Source organism: Sebastes umbrosus, chromosome 1 (genome assembly GCF_015220745.1).
Source record: "Sebastes umbrosus isolate fSebUmb1 chromosome 1, fSebUmb1.pri, whole genome shotgun sequence".
NCBI lineage: Eukaryota > Metazoa > Chordata > Actinopteri > Perciformes > Sebastidae > Sebastes > Sebastes umbrosus.
The window spans coordinates 11,594,495-11,610,985 of NC_051269.1; the positions used below are offsets into that span (position 1 = coordinate 11,594,495).

At 37.9% G+C, this 16,491-nt stretch overlaps 1 protein-coding gene across 7 annotated transcripts; it reads right to left on the reverse strand.

Moving 5' to 3' along the window:
* Positions 1-2,022: 2,022 nt before the first annotated feature.
* LOC119492602 (alpha-1,3-galactosyltransferase 2-like) lies at positions 2,023-10,958 on the reverse strand. Of its 7 annotated transcripts, none has more exons than XM_037777179.1 (6): positions 10,823-10,958; positions 10,308-10,664; positions 7,669-7,758; positions 7,475-7,573; positions 3,477-3,614; positions 2,023-3,351 (listed from the first exon to the last, which is right to left on the reverse strand). In XM_037777179.1, the coding sequence occupies exons 2-6, from the start codon at positions 10,340-10,342 to the stop codon at positions 2,667-2,669; spliced, it is 1,047 nt and encodes a 348-aa protein (XP_037633107.1). In that variant the 5' UTR covers positions 10,343-10,664; positions 10,823-10,958; the 3' UTR covers positions 2,023-2,666. The 7 variants fall into 7 exon arrangements, with proteins under 7 accessions (XP_037633107.1, XP_037633099.1, XP_037633130.1 ...); XM_037777171.1 differs by having other exon boundaries at positions 10,308-10,364; positions 10,401-10,931; XM_037777202.1 differs by adding an exon at positions 7,878-7,977 and having other exon boundaries at positions 7,475-7,570; positions 10,308-10,931.
* Between the last annotated feature and the right edge of the window lie 5,533 nt (positions 10,959-16,491).

A 16,491-nucleotide genomic window follows, 5' to 3' on the forward strand; every position in this document is an offset into this window, starting at 1 on the left:
CCAAATCTTTTAACTATTCCAAATCCAGACTTGTCTTAAGGCCTTATAACCTGACCTGACCTAATTTAAAATGCTTACATTTCCTGTCAGTAGGTGAACACAACCCACACAAACATGTGACAGTTTCCATCATGAGGTTCAGCGTTGCACACTTTCCTTTCTTCCTTTGCAACGAACCAAAACGAGCTGTTTTGCACGGCGCTCTGTGGCCAATGGAGATGGTGAAACCACAGAATTTATCGTAGCAAGTGTTCGTTCTAAACTGGCCTTAGGCGCTACAGTTCTGCAGCGTTAAATAAAATGTACTTTTATTATGAAAGTGCACAAAATGTCATTTTTGTTTTGATTGCAGTGGCTGGTTGCCTGTTGTATTTGTTGACATTTAAACTAAATCATATGACTCAACAGTCATTTGACCAGTTGGCCTTTTGGTCTGTTTTACCCACTAAGACATCTGAATAGACAGAAGCTACATCTCAAAAGATTTCCAATTTAAGCAGTCCGTTCTGAATTAAGTGCTCACAGGTAAATCGGTTGGATGTTACAGCCGTTTGTCAGTAATAGCTTCACACTTTACCTCCATTTCAAACTATCATGCATACACAATATTTAAACATTTAGTAAAATGTATAAGAATAGACCCAGTTTTATAAAAAATCTAACATAACATTTACAACACCAGAAATACAGACCGAACTAGATCATCTAGATTATTGTCGCTTTACCAGAGTCTCTCAAGTGCAGCCAGGGCAACTTGTTGTACAAAGCAAAAGGGACTTCCTGCAATACATTTTGATGAGGTCGGACCACCTGCAACACAGCTGCAGAGAGGTAGAACAATTAGACTTTAACGTGTATGTTAAGAGCTTACTGTACTATTGAATTATTTAAATTAAATAAATGCATTTGTCCTTTAAAAAAAGAAGAAAGAAACATCTCTTGGACAAGGTGCCTAAGGATATTATATTATTATAATTATTATTATATATTTCTCCTCACAAATTTGTATTTTATTAACACAGCTTTCAAATAATTGTATTGTAAATCTTTATAAAAACAAACAAGTATTTTCCCTGCAGCAAAGCAGCTCATGCAGCAGTAAACGCGTCACAACTTGCACAAAAATGTAGCCTGGAAGAAGGCCCACCCATATAATACATCTGGGTGGGAAATCTGTAATGGCCTGCACACACCGTTTGCAAGGTTGGGATACAAAATACATTACATATGTACATCTTACAGACGTCAGCTGCGTCGATTAATTTAAAGCTCTCTTGAGTGAAACTGGTGCAAAGTGACCAAAAACATTTTTTCACAACTTTCCCTATTGATCAAACTCTAAGGATCAGTCAATACAACGAATTCAATTCAAAGCTCTGGCTTCTACCCAAGCTTTACAGTTTGCTTTGCAGAGTTCAAAATGAAATGAAATTTGGGCAGCTTGTCCCGTATCAGGTCCTCCATCTCAATAAACAAAAGATTAAAGTGGTTTCTCTTTTCATGCGTTCTTCTTCTTCTTCTTCAGAAACTGACAAGACGATATGAAGCCCACTACATCCGGCACAACATCTTTGAGAAAACAAACTGTCTTGACTGTAGTTACGGTATAGATGTAGTTACTATATTTGGTCTTTACTCCATTTAATCTTCATTTCTGAATAACTAAAGGCTCCATTGACCTAAAGCTGCTCTATTGTTAGACATTGTGTCAAGTCAACAAATGTTCAAATGTTTTCAGAAACATCTTGTAGTGTACTGTTTGGCTGTAAAATGAGAACGTTTACTCCGGCTCGTGGGCGGTGCTTGGTAATTCCTCAACTGGTCTCAACATGTCGGTCGGGTCACAAACTTTCTCATTTTACAGCTAAACAGTACACTATAAGATGTTTCTGAAAAGAATTGAGGTGAGAAATAGGCATTACAGTAACAGAATACTGATTCACACATGATTTTTTTTCAGATTACCTGTCTCATGCACTACTGTCAGGATATAGTAGAACATTTTATAAAAATAACTTTTTTTTAAATCATATTTGCTCCAATTCTACCCACCGCTGCTTTAGTGTCTCACTGACATCCTGAATATTACATATCCATCTTAAGACATTGAACTCAACATCAACACTGTGGATACAGATAACGAAGAGCAGCACGTTGCTTACTGTTAATTCAGAGGAAACAACCTGTTGAAATGAATTACTTATGTCACTGCAACTTCAGGGTCAATAAGTATTATCCACTAAAAAAGGAGGAATTGGGAAACTGACACACATAAATATAACTTTCATCAGCCAGAACAGACAGTCAAACATTTCAAAATGAATATACATATACAGTATGTTATGAAATGCAACAAAGACTTTGATATTCTCATGTGGCTGCATAAAATGTAACTATGCAAGTGCTACTTTTCAGCACACATATTTTCACGAAAACATTGACAATGAAGCAAGGGCGGCATTTGCATAGATTTACCTAGAGTCCTGGATAACAAAATTCTCTGGCAGGGCAGGCGGTCAGGGAAAGATGTTGTCACTCCTTTAGGAAAATCCACACTGGCAGATGTGCACATAAAAGAGCCAGGGAGCATGAGAACCTGAGGGTGTACTGCTTTTCAGGTAGTTTTCATGCCATTTATTAAATACTGGAGGTGATTTTACAGCACGCTACTCTTTGCGAAGTGTATCATAATGTTTCGGCGCCCACAGCAGTCGTTTGACTCGTATGTCGCTCCTGTAGCCGATACTGGTGTCCCAGCAGTACTCCGGAGACAGCACCTTGCTCGGCTTGTGAAGCCACATGTACTTGTTGAGGTGGCTCTCGTCGTGCCACAGAGCCTCCACGTTATTCTGTTTATCCTCCATGATGGTCTGATAGCATGCCTCAGTCAACGCTTTCACGCTCTTCCACGAGCCTCCGAAGATGGCAGCGTGGTAGTAGAAATCCCCGGTCTGCATGTACGCCCTGGACTTTGGGTTACGGTCGTAGGTGAACAGGCTCTGCGGGAGGTGGTAGTAGTGGGCGTGGAGCAGAGCCACAGAGTCTCCCAGAGTCTCCGAGCCAAATCTCCCAGTAAACACCTGATCCACATCGAAGCAGAAGACGTGCGTGCAGTGGTGGCGAATATCGAACTCTATGACATCCGATATGGTCTTCATTCGCATCATAGAGATGTCCTGCCACCTGGAGCTCTTCTCCACTCTGATGACCTTTAAACTGCGCTGAGGGGCGAGCTTGACGTCCGGTACCTTCTCTGGCAGGTCCGTAAATACATAATACGTTACAGGCAGACCCAACATAAAGTGATGCTCTGATGAGTTCAGGAAGGTCTCGAGGTAAGCTTCCAGGTACCTGTGGTGGAAGTGGAGACAAGAACAACATTTACATCTTAATAGTTACCAGTTAAACATAAATGAAATAGCAGTTGGTAGATCAGGATTTATTCACGTTATTACAGTATTATTGTGAAAACAAACCTGCCGACAGCAAACACCGTCAGAGCCACAGAGGACCCTTCCCTCTTGTACGCCTGGTCGTAAAGGTCAGGGTCAAACATCCCTTCCCAGATGATGGGAGCTTTCCAAGATGTACACGTTTGCACGTCAGATCTGGACCTGAAATATAAGACGCAGTTGTAGTTTGCAATATTAGGATTCAAATAAATACATTGACATTAAAGAGGACCTATTGTGCTTTTTTCCTTTCCTTTAGTTTGTTATATATATTTTTTTGTGCATGTAAAAGGTCTGCAAAGTCACAAAGTCCGGGCCAAAGGGAGTTACTCTCCCCCCACAGAAACACTGCTCCTGAACTGCCTCAAACACCTCGCTTGAAGTCCCGCCTTTTCTTCTGCAACGTGGTGATGTCACCAAGTAACACACTTTGCCGGAGCAGCTGGTTTGGCACGGCCACACACAAAGCTAGTTAGAGCGGAGCTGGAGTGGAGTCCGAAGAGTTTGGTTCGGTTGACCAATCACAACAGAGTGGGCCAGCTGACCAATCAGAGCAGACTGGGCTTTTCGGGAGGGAAGGGGGGAAGGAGCTCAAACAGAGCGTCTCAGGCTTCATCCACACTAATATGTTTCCGTTTTAAAACGAAAACGATCTCCGCCCAGACAAGCATTTTAGGGCTGCTATAGATTAATCTCCTTCCATACTACCACGCCTGATCACATGACTGTTCACGTACACTGGGCATGCGCGTGCCGGTGTAAACCGAAAGCAGCGCTGAACACAGGACTTGATAGAAAGCGCTCGAATAATACCTTGCCCCCTGCACATGTAGGCAGTAGTATTTGTAATTGCTATTAATAAGTAATTGTTATTGCAGATTCGTCATGAGGTTTCATCACAGCAGCACTACAGTTAATCTCACATCCAAAATGCACTAATGCAACCAAAGCACTTTATACACACACACACACATCTCTCTCTCTCTCTCACATCAACTCCACTACCAGAGCATGTGTGTCTCCCAACAAGAATGTTTTCTTTACGACTGCGGTTGAGATGAACTCAGCGTTGAGAAATGTCTGTAACCAAAAATAAAACGACAAAAAGGAAAAAAAAGTATTTTCTATAATTAACTGTGGCAAAGTAACCCGGAACACAACGACCTAAAAACACTAACAAACTGCAGCATTACAGTTCAACTATAAACTTTGAAGTAGATTTTGTCTATTTGCATAAGCATCTATTTGCATGAGTCAAGACTCCACTCCTTTATGTCATGGGTTGTGCTACCTTACTGTACACATGACAAGAATTCTGCAGTCAGTATGCGTCATTATCCTGAACTTAAGTAATTCCAGTAAATGCAATACAAAACTATTTCACCGATTGGTTTGTTCACTTTCCTTTTTCTCCATTTAAAATCTGCTCGTGAGTGAAATCATCTCTAATCTTTGGTTTTAAAGTAAAACATGTATATACTCTGCCTTCTGTGCAACAGCTTTACTTGTCACTGTTGTCTCTGAGTGACTAGTTGTGTTAATGTGTGCACAATGGTCTGTAAATACACAGCACACAAAGCCGACGTTTAGTCCACGCTGCCTGCTGTTGAGATGACTGTGTGGAGAGTTTTGAAAAAGGGAACTTTTTTTGTCCGGTAAAATGAAACGGTCCTATTTTGAATATCATTCATCTCGATCGAGATAAACTGCACCACACCCCAGAAAGTGGACATGATAAGACAGAGGCAGCAAGAGGCGGTGACGAAAAGTTACGGTCATGTGGGACACTCTTCAGTAGTCTTCTTAGACTTTACAGGAAGTAGCCACATCCTGTTAGATCTGATGTGTCTGACATTGTATTCTATCCTTCATTTTCTACAAAACATGTTGTTTGTTGGCGGACATCAAGTCCTGCTTAAAGCTTGAGAAAATCAGATACTCGCTTCAATATTCACATGGGAAATTTATGAAAGCTTGGGGCCCTTTTTTAGATACATTCCAGACACTATAAGTACTTGATTACTAAGTGCAGCTCGACTTCATCCAGGGTCTGAAATTTAACTTTTTTCACTGCCTGGCATAGTGGCAGGAAAGTATTTTTTTTTGTCTGCCACTCAGAAATTTGATCTGCCACTTTTGAAATCTATGCGCTAAATAAAGGAATGACATTTTAGATCTGATGTCATTCAACGTTCAATATATTTTACATTAAAAAATATTTATATACACAGTATATACAGTACATGGTAAATTACAGTCTTCGAATTACACCTTGGAGGGAGGTTAGTGTACACAGTACTGTACTTTGTTATTGTCATCTGTAGTGGTTATTTGCAAAAAAACACACAATTCAAATGATTATGATTATTCAAATATTTGCTTTGATAAAAAAAAATATTGGCAAGCTGCTTAGAGCTAGTGTTGGGAAGTTCAACAGGTCATAGAGTCAGAGTGATGTGATCAAATACATTTCAATCTATATTTCTTGATATGATGTAATACTTTCACTAGTTTTATTTATTTGTATTATATTAATATTTAGATATTTTCTCACATTGTGAATAGGGATGCACCATACGCTTTTTTCATTCCCAATAGCGATACCTGGCCTTTGGGTACCAGCCGATAACAAGTACCAATCTGATACCAGTGTTTAATTAATAAGCTGTATGCCTCACTGTGTGGAAGTGACTGGGATAATTATTTTATGTGTAAGGCAACATCAGGCTTGATTTAAACATTGCTTTCTTAACTTTGTAAAACAAAATGTAACAAATTCATACATAGATATAAATTTATCTGAATTATTTATCATTAAAATAATAAATCGTACACCAGTAACTTGGCAAATAATCTTCAAAATTAACAGGAATTACAATTCAGGTGTAAACCTTTTTAATGCAGCAACAAATTGGTCAAAACTTAAACAGAAATTAAAAAATCCAATATATAATATATGTAGTATATAAACATAGAATTAAATTGAATAGATCGGCCCCATTGTCACCGATATCCGATCCAAGTATTTGAGTCAGTATCGGCCCGATATCCGATCCGGCATCGGTGCATCCCTAATTGTGAAGGGTAACCTGATTTTCTTTCAGTACACTGTATCAACCTCATCAGCCTTATATACTGTAAATATACATTTTGGGGCTGCAACTATTCATTATCGATTAAGCTGCCCATCCTCTTCTCAGTTAATTGATTGATTTATTTAGTCTTTAAAATGTCCTAACACCCAAAGTGATCTTCAACCAGCTTGTTTTTCCTCAACAACATAAAAATATTAAGTTTACTTTAGGGAAATACAATAATAAAATCTATGAAGCGGTGATGCTGAAACGAGAGCATGTTTGGGATTTTTGCTTTATAAATGATTTAAAAAGAGTTAATCGATTATCTAAAGTTGCCAATTATGTTTTAGCCGATCTACTAATCGTTTCAGCTCAACTACATTTATTAACTCTTTCTATTATGTTTTTCACAAGAAAACACACATGTTGGTACTAAAGGCTAAGCACATTAAAAACATTAAATATCGCAGGATTATACACGGCGAGTTTGTAATGTGGTGTTTTGTCACAATCGTTATCAAAAGGGTTTTTCCCCCCAACTGAGCTGTAATCCAAACAGGTGCATTTAGAACGAAAATATAAAATCAAAGAAAAAAGATTTACATCATGAAGTATGAATCATGAATTCCATATGCAGTGCAAGCACTAACAGCAACCAGTAAACTCACTGCGTACACGCCACTTCATCTCAGCACTTTCTTATTCAGAAAGTGGATAAACCACCAGGCCACCAGCTTTTTAGTTGTTGTTGCTTTATGACTGATGTGATTAAACCTGCAGCTTCTCAACACGTCAAACAAATCCTAGGTTGCTTGGACTTCTCTCAAGATGGAAACACTTAAGAAGGGGCTTTAGAGGAGGTTTTCGTGTTTCCAGTCATGAGTAATTAGCGGCATCACGACTATCTGACTGTGCAGCTAAAACGTAAGATGTTAATGGTCTTACCGAAGGTTGAGGGTGGCGTCCACACTGTTGTCCAGAGACAGCATCTTTGCACTTTTCAAAGAGCATTTCTCCATCGGCAAGAGGCCTATAAAAAGTCTGCCATAAAAAACAAAATATAGAACCGAATTTTAATAACGTAATGTTTGAATTTAGGCTTATTAATTGATCTAGTATGTGGTGTCTTAAAGACTCACCTCACAGATGGAGATATTATGTACAAGACACAGAGCGTGATTGGAATGCAAAGCACACATTTCAAAACACTCTTCATCTTCTGAACATGTCTGCGGGGAAAAAAAGTCAAAGACAGTCAGATTAAAGAGTAAACGCTGAATATTAATTCAGCAAAGCTGTGTGGCACAGTAGCCTAAACAATAATATTTTTTTAAAGATGTTAGATTACCGCATTGTTGGAAAACGCTGGCGTCCAACCTCAGTAGACCATGAACTCTCTTGTTGAAGAAAGTGAAGGCAGCTGTAGGTTCATGGATGAAACGGCAACTCTGAGAAAAGAGAAGGAGGCGTTACACCTTTTCTAAATGATTCTACGTACAAGCTCGTTGCTTCAAATACGCCCACCGAGGTACGGCCGAGTATCCTTTGACAGTTTTAGATATAAGAGGTGATATGATACCTGAGTTTTTGTATTAATTCCAACATTATACTTTTTTCATTACCTTAAAGATACCAAAGAAATTCTTAGTGGACTAACATTAGTTTGATTTTGTCGACTAATTGATTAGTTGATTTAATTGACAGATCTGTAAAACTGAGTTTCTCCACAAAGAATCACACAAAAGCACCACTTGTGTTTAGCAGAGATGTGCTCATATAACTTTCTCAGAAATAAGTCATCAGTATGAAAAAGCATAAAAACGACTAATCCACTAAAGAAATCTTAGTCGACTAGTCCGGTGATTCTCAACGTGGGGTCCAGGGACCCCCAGGGGACAGTAGCACTCTGTCAGGGGGTCCGCGGAATAATTTGCTATAAATTATAAAATTGTGCTGTATCATTAAAAAGTGCATATCTACTGATGGGGACCATTCGTGCCAATAAAACAAGCATATGTCCATTACTCCCAACCATGTTAGCTTTAGGCCAATAGAAACTCTGATGTGACTGTGACAGACAGCAATGAGTTCATTATTTTTAAGCACGTCAGTTTCAAAGATCTGTATTTATTAGGACTATGCCAGTCTTGCTACTGTTCATTTTTCTGAAAGCTTTTAAGATCAAATTACTTGATATTATAAATGTTGTCAAGCTGAGTCCAAATGCAAGTTGAATAAAATTAACCTCTTTTAAACCTGCAGTAGGCAGAATGGTTTTGGCATCATTGGGCAAAAATTCCATAATAACCTTTCAGCGTATTATAATTCAAGTGTTCTGAGAGAAAACTAGACTTCTGCACCTCCTCATGGCTCTGTATTCAGGCTTTAGAAAATCTAGCCCGTGACGGGAGACCTTGGCCAATCACAGGTCATTTCATTGAGAGAGCGTTCCTATTGGCTGTTCATTCAACGGAGGCAGCAAATCACTCACAAACTCCGATCAAACGGTCAAACTAGGCAGCGCTGATCAAATATTAATCAATATTCTGTTACTGTAATGCCTATTTCTCTCCTCAAATGTTTTCAGAAACATCTTGTAGTGTACTGTTTAGCTGTAAAACGCTGCCTAGTTTGACCGTTTGCTCAGAATCCGTGAGTGATTGACAGCTGCTCAGAGACGGCAGACTCCAGCTTGGCTCTGATTGGTTGTTTTCCTCCGGTCTGTGAAATCTTGCAGATGCCATTAAAAGCACCGGAGGACACAGAAGAACATGTTTTTTTTTCAGATTACCTGTTTCCTGTACTACTGTCAGGATATAGTGACCATTTTATAAAAATATATTTTTTTTAAATCATATTTGCTCTATTTCTACCCACTGCTGCTTTAATGTATTAACATTCAATAGCATTGCACATTTCCTCACTGTGGGACTAATAAAGGATTATCTCACCTGATCTTAATCACTATGAAACCGGTCTGAAGTATTCAGGTTGAAAAGTTTTAGACGACAAATAGTTACGATGGCAAGACGACAATGTACAAATGGTACAAATGGTAGTGAACATTATACTTGATCGGTCTTACGATTATGAGGGGGTCCTTGGAAAATGTTTTTCGGCTGTAAGGGGTCCCTGGCCCCAAAATGTTTGAGAACCTGGACTAACGGACTAAGAGGAGGGCAGATCCTAAGCATCAATGTATTTGACTGGTGGTAAACTTGCAGAATAAAACTCTTTTTTTCCCCTTTTAAATGCATTGTTGGGTTTTACTTTCCTCTTATGTGTGCTCCAGCAGCTAATCATTATTTTCCTTATCGATTAATCTGCTGATTAGATTAAATTGGCAACTTGTTTTGTTTATAAAATATAAGAAAATAGTGAAAAAATGCCCTTTATAATTAAAAACCAACAATCCAAAACAAAATAATATTCTGTTATTTATCATAAATAACAAAGAACGTCAGCAAAACCTCACATTTGAGCAGATCGAAGCAGATAATATTTGGCAACACCTATGCTGGAGGTGTTAAGACTCAGATATGATAAAGTGTTTCAACTCTATTGTGAAACTCTGTTGGAGCAACAAGAGAAATCAGGTTGTTTCAGGAAGATGTCAGTATAAATAACCTAATCTCTAATTCACAATCAGACTAAACTGCTATAATAAACTGCTGGCAGTGCTGACAGATGTATGCACTTTGGTCAGCTCATGTTGTTTTAAATGTGCTATAGAAATACATTTGACTTGACTTTAAAGTGACACAAAGAGGTGACTTACCTGTGCCCTTTCAGCCAGTTACATCCATAACTCATCCAACAAACATGTTCCGACGCGATGTGGTACACTGGAAACCAGTTTTGTGTGTCCTCGGGTTTAAAGTGGAAAAGTAGTGTCTTCTTTCTTCTTAGCAAAGGGAGGGTCTCTGCACAAAGGCCTCCTCAGGCCTGACGTCACTTTACAGGTGAGAATCAGCTTTACGCAAGTGGGTTTGGTCTACTGTAGCACACCTGGAGCTTCTTATGATCACACTAACGACCACTGCTGGTTACCAGTAGTCATGTCAATGTGCCCACAGATAGAGACACACCTTTACCCTTTCTTTCTGTTCTTTTCTTTGTTTTTTGCAGAAGTCCCCTGAGTGTTGACAGATAAGGAAGAAGTGTCATCCAAAAAGAAAAGAGAAACAATCAGATGAAAAAAGAAAAATGTAAGATGAATCAGTTTAAAAATGGCACCAAGAAACAAATCTTCCAATTAAAAACCTGAAGGATAATTTATAATAATCAACACACCTGAGGACGACGCGCGACTAAAAAAGCGCATGCAGCTCCTCTCGCTCGTGAGGATCATGAAGCTGTGCGGGTGCGTTTCCAATGTCTTGAGTGCACGAGCCTGCTGTCCACACCCACGACGGAGACACGCCCTTTATGTGATGATTATCAGTAACTCATCACATGGAGTTTTGGATCATTTGTTGTGCGCTCATATGTGAGAAAAAAAACAGTTTACAAAGTGACACAAATGAATAAAAATCAGTGAAAAACACCAATAAAAACTCTCAGTTCTCTTTCACCTGTTATCTACTACACTGTAAAAAAAAGTTTTTTCAAGAAATTTTACAATTTTTGTCTGTATTTCAAAATTACATAAATTTTATTTTAAAAATGACATGTTTCATTTGTGATTTTATATGTAAATGGTCTTACAGTATTTTTTGTAATCACAATCGTAATTATCTGTATTTAAGCTTTTCTTGATCATTTTTAAAGATAATTATTCAGTTTTTTAGAGTTTTATGACTCTATTTTAACAATTAATTTATGTTAGAAGAAAAGGATTTCATGGAATTCTACAAATATTTCTTGTAAAAATATAGACTTTTTTTGCAAAACTTCTGAGAGTTAATATAAATTTGGGCTTTTGCAACGTAAAATTACATGTTTCATTTGTGATTTAAATGTAAATGGTCTTAGATTTACGATGTATAACTATTCTAACAATAATGTTTTTTTGTGTGTGACTGAGGGACGCCTGTGATTACAAAAAGATACTGTAAATCTAAGACCATTTACATATAAATCACAAATGAAACATTTAATTTTTACATTTTTTTCTGTCATTTTGAAATACAGACAAAAAATTTAAAATTTCTTGAAAAAAAACTGTAAAAAAAAGACTTTTTTGTTAAAAGTAAAATATTTCTTGTAAAATTACAGTAGTAAAGGCTAATTATATAAAGATAATTACTGTTTTATTTTTTTTACAGTTTTTTTTTATGTTAAATAACGGACAGTATTTTTCCAGACATTTTCTGGCGCCCCTGCTGCCTGAAAACTTCTGTTTTTTTACACCTTTTTTTTTTACAGTGTACTACACTACATTAGAAGGAATTGTCTTCTACTTAGTATGACAGCTGTAGTCATATATACAGTAGATTCACAGATTAATATTTTACATACAGAACACATAGTAAGCTTAGAAATCATAATATATCATTATAAATCTTACCCACAATATATAAAGTAGTGGTCTGTAATGTAATACAGTAATTAGTGTAACAGCTCTGAAAGGGACCTTTCTAAGTACATTTAGCTGATGATTGAACATGTACTTTTATTCAAGTGAATTTATGAGTGTTGTACTTTAACTTGTAACTGAGTGCACTGTTAAGAATTTCCCAGTAAAGTAACAGTAAAGAACTGGCAGCAGGGTTTCCTTTATGGTTACTGTAAAATTAACATTATTATACTGTTGCTGAAATGTACAGCTTTGTACTGTTAATGAGAAATACAGTTTGAACTGTTTTTTTTTATTAATTTCACAGTATTTTACAGTTAATTTACTGTTTAAAGATACATTATATAGCTGTTTTTCACCTTTCTTTTACATTATCTTACTGATTTGTTTTAATGCACTATTTAGGTTGTATTTTTTACATACAATTTAATAAACATTATTTTTTGCCTAGATGAATAGACTTAGCAGGTTACAGACATAGGAATAGTCACACTAAATACAATTAAAGGCACTTGTGAGGAAAAAGGTTATAATAGACTTGTTGACACTTTTCCCAAAATGTGTGTCTCTAGCTGGCTACAAGCACAGAATGCAAACCAGAACAACATGTGAGTGAAGAACAATAAAGCTAATTCACTGATTTTACATCATGTACAATGTACAAGCCTCACATGTGCAGATCAGGTCCCAGAATTAAACAAATACTGCATGAAACTGTTACGGATGATACTTTAGACAGTTGATCAACAGTAAAGTGCTGTTTTTTAAGAATGCATTATAGTTCAGTTAAATTTAATTTAACAGATTTTCTTTTGTATTAACAGTAAAACACTGTTTTTAGCAATAACAGGTTAATACTGTTGAAATCCTGCTGTAAATTAACAGCAATTGTTTACAGTGTGCTATTCATGTATCATGGTAGAAAATCTGAATAATTGTTCCACCACTGCAGTACAGTACTCACATACATGTAAATAAAGCAACATATTTCTAAGATGTTAACACTGACATGTTTGAGCATCACAACTGCACACTTTAATTCCCTCTCACATTTACTTACTGATGAGGACCAAAGCCAGCCAGCAGCCGGTCAGCTGTGTAAGGGTTAGCATGTCAACATGCCTGTATCTGATCTGATCTGAGGTCTGCCTGAAGTCACCCTGTCTTTATGAGTCCCAGTAGATGGGTTTGGGTTTTTTTTGTGGGAAGGTGTGGCAACTGCACAATACGATGAAAGCTTTTTGATAGCTCAATGATGTGATATGTGATATCAAAACTGAATCGTTGCTCACATTAATGTAGGAAAAATGAGGTGATTGATTTCCATGGTAATGCAGTTGGAGTGCAGATTGAGTTGAAATGCCTGCACTATGTTGCCTCAGAACAATAACACCACCGAGCTCACTGGATCACACCGCTCAAGTTTCAACAGTCTTCTCATGGGTACCCACAAGTCTCCCCTTTTTACAGACATGGGGTTTTGTTGTTTTTGTGTTTTCCTTTACATAAATAAAGACGTTTCCACCATAACCTGATGCAGAAAAGGCAAAGATTGGTGCATACAAATTTACCCGAATGCAGGAAATGAAGTGTTTGACGCTTAATATTTCCTGAAGGACGACCCACAGACCCCCGCTTCATTCATTTAAATAGCTGTCCTCGGGCAAATACATGTGCATGTGATTATCATAAAGTGGGTATGTGTGTAAAGGGGAGACTCGCGGGTACCCATAGAAGAAGAAGAAGAAGAAGAAGAAGAAGAAGAAGAAGAAGAAGAAGAAGAAGAATAAGAAGAAGAAGAAGAAAGGCACTTTATTAATCCCAGAGGGGAAATTACATTTTTTCACTGAGCTGAGGTCAGAGGTCATGGGACCTCTTTGAAAATGGACACGACAGTGTTCCCTTGCCAACATTTAGCCTAATTTTGGAGCGTTAGTCAACCTCCTTTCAGACAAGCTTGAGATTTCTCCAGATTGTATAAACATCAAATCATCCAAAATTTCACATAAAAAGCAAAGATTAGAGAAAACTCTATAAATATAAATTTGTGTTTAAGAACTTAGTTTTTTCTTCTTTCTCATCTTTCTTTCTCACAACCCCTCAGATTTATCTTGTGACCCTTTGAAGGGGCCCGACCCCTAGGTTGGGAACCACCGGCCTGAACAACCTACTGTATATAATATATATTTAAAACTATAGCTTCACCTCCAGCAGCTACAACAGTAAAATGCTGCTTACACAATGATGAACTAGAATGGCACTCGAAGGGCGCAGACCTCCGCCAAGCTGCCCGAGTATGACTGCTCCCCACCCCCCCACCTCTCCGTGCAGCTTACGCCATCATCCACGTGTATTTTGTTTATGTTGAGATCAGCTGCACGTAGCGGAGCATCGTAAAACACTTCATTCAAACCAGACAGAACCAAAATAAAACTCACCTAAACCGTCGTCGTTACTCTTTCCAACAATCACCAAGTGTGCTTTGGTCGAACTCAACTGAAATTTCACCGAGTTTAATGTGAAAAAATGCCAAATCCACAGGTGTCCCCCTCCCTCCCTCCACCCTCAGCTCTCTCTCTGTCCCTCTCTCTGCAGGCAGAAGGAAAGAGGCAGGGTGACGCGTCATGAACGCGTCATCAGTTACACTGCTCATGTCCTAAAGCCTGTGGTGTTAATGCACAGGCTGACCGGAAATATTAAAAAAAGATATTCCTGAATCCGGATCATGATCCGGATTGCCACCCAAATCTAATAGATGTCCATGGTAATGCAGTTAGAGTGCAGATTGAGTTGAAGCACCACTATGTTGCCTCAGAACATTAACACCACTGAGCTGGGTCACACCGCTGAAGTTTCAACAGTCTGCAAATGGACTCTCATATCACATGGCAGCTAATGGAAACGGCTGTTTGAAAGGAAAATAAGAACACATTAAGGAAAATTTGACACCACAGAATGGTTTGCTGTGACGCTAAGTACATGCAGAGTGACATGTAGTAATAATGATAATTGATATAGCACTGTTCAAGAACAAGTTGCAAAGTGATTTGCAAAGACATTAAACCAAACAATACCAGATAAAAGTGGGATGAAATCATGAAATAAGATTCAAAATACCAAATGAGGTTAGGTAATAGCATTTTATGCCTTTGTTTGTTTTGTCTTTCAGGCCATTAGTGGTGAAACTTTCCTGTACATTTGCCTTTGCTCTGTGGTCATTTGTACGTGTGGTTATAAACAGTTTTTTTAATTTATTTTTTTATCTTTTCATAGAAATGTTTTCTGATTCACCAACATATTCAGACCCACAGACAACATGACAGACACGGACTAGAAATAAACGGAAATGCGTGTTTTATCAAAGGAGTTTGTGGCCTTGGTTTCAACTGTTCACCCACGTTCCTGTTTGTGGTTTACTACTATAGTCAGTTTTCAAATCCTTTAGATAAAAGTACCGATACCAAAATGTAAAAATACTGCATTACAAGTAAAAGTATAAAATACTGCTTAAGTAAAAGTATAGAATCAGCTAAATTTCTTTAAAGTATTAAAAGTAAAAGTACTCGTTTAACTGAAAATTGGCCCTTGTGACTGATAGAATAAAATACATTATTAACACTGATGCATCAACGTGTAAGTAGCGTTTTACCAGTGTGGCTGCTCTACTGTAGGTGGCGGCAGGTTCATAGTTAGGTTGTTTAATCCAGAGGTTCCCAACCTAGGGGTCGGGCCCGTCACTAACTGAATACCCCTCTGCTCACCGTCCCTTTCCAAGCGTGTCGGAGAACTACGGTGGCCTTCAGGTAACGTAAAAACGTGAAAGGCTCACTCTAGAGTCAGTGTTTGGTTTGTCCGTTCTGGGCTACTGTAGAAACATGGCGGACTGGCGTGAAGAGGACCCGCTCCCTATGTAGATATGAAGGGCTCAATCTAAGATAACATAACACAATTTTTATTTTCAGGTTATTATACACTAATGAAAACATAGTTATGAATATTAAATTACATTTACTGCTAAAAGATCCCCCGAAATGTTACACACTGATGATTTAAAGGGGAAATCTCTTTTTGGTACAATTCATAGACTTCTGAAATGTGACAAGAGGCCCCAACCAGTCAGTGTTTTCACAAGCCAAAAAGGTTGCGAACCACTGGTTTAATACTTAATGCATTGTATATCATAAGATCAGGATATGTTTTTATGTTAAATTTTAATCTGAAAAGTAACTAAAGCTGTGACATAAATGTAGTAGGGTCTAAGTGTAAAGTAACATTAAGTGAAAATAGTGAAAGTACAGTATAGGCTATAAGTACCTCAAAATTGTACTGAAGCACAGTACTTGAGTAAATGTACATTCACAGAGTATATTCAAGTTCTTTTAGTCTCTCCCAACTCCTGAGAACAATATCTAAGCTGCTAAATGCTCCACTGTGTTCAACGTTA

Coding starts and splice junctions, on each gene's coding strand:
- LOC119492602 (XM_037777179.1), bottom strand. CDS start 10,342: ATGAGTTATGGATGTAACTGGCTGAAAGGGCACAG. Junction 7,759..10,307: donor AACTGGCTGAAAGGGCACAG/GTAAGTCACCTC, acceptor TTTTCCCCGCAG/ACATGTTCAGAAGATGAAGA. Junction 3,615..7,474: donor GACGCCACCCTCAACCTTCG/GTAAGACCATTA, acceptor CTTATATTTCAG/GTCCAGATCTGACGTGCAAA.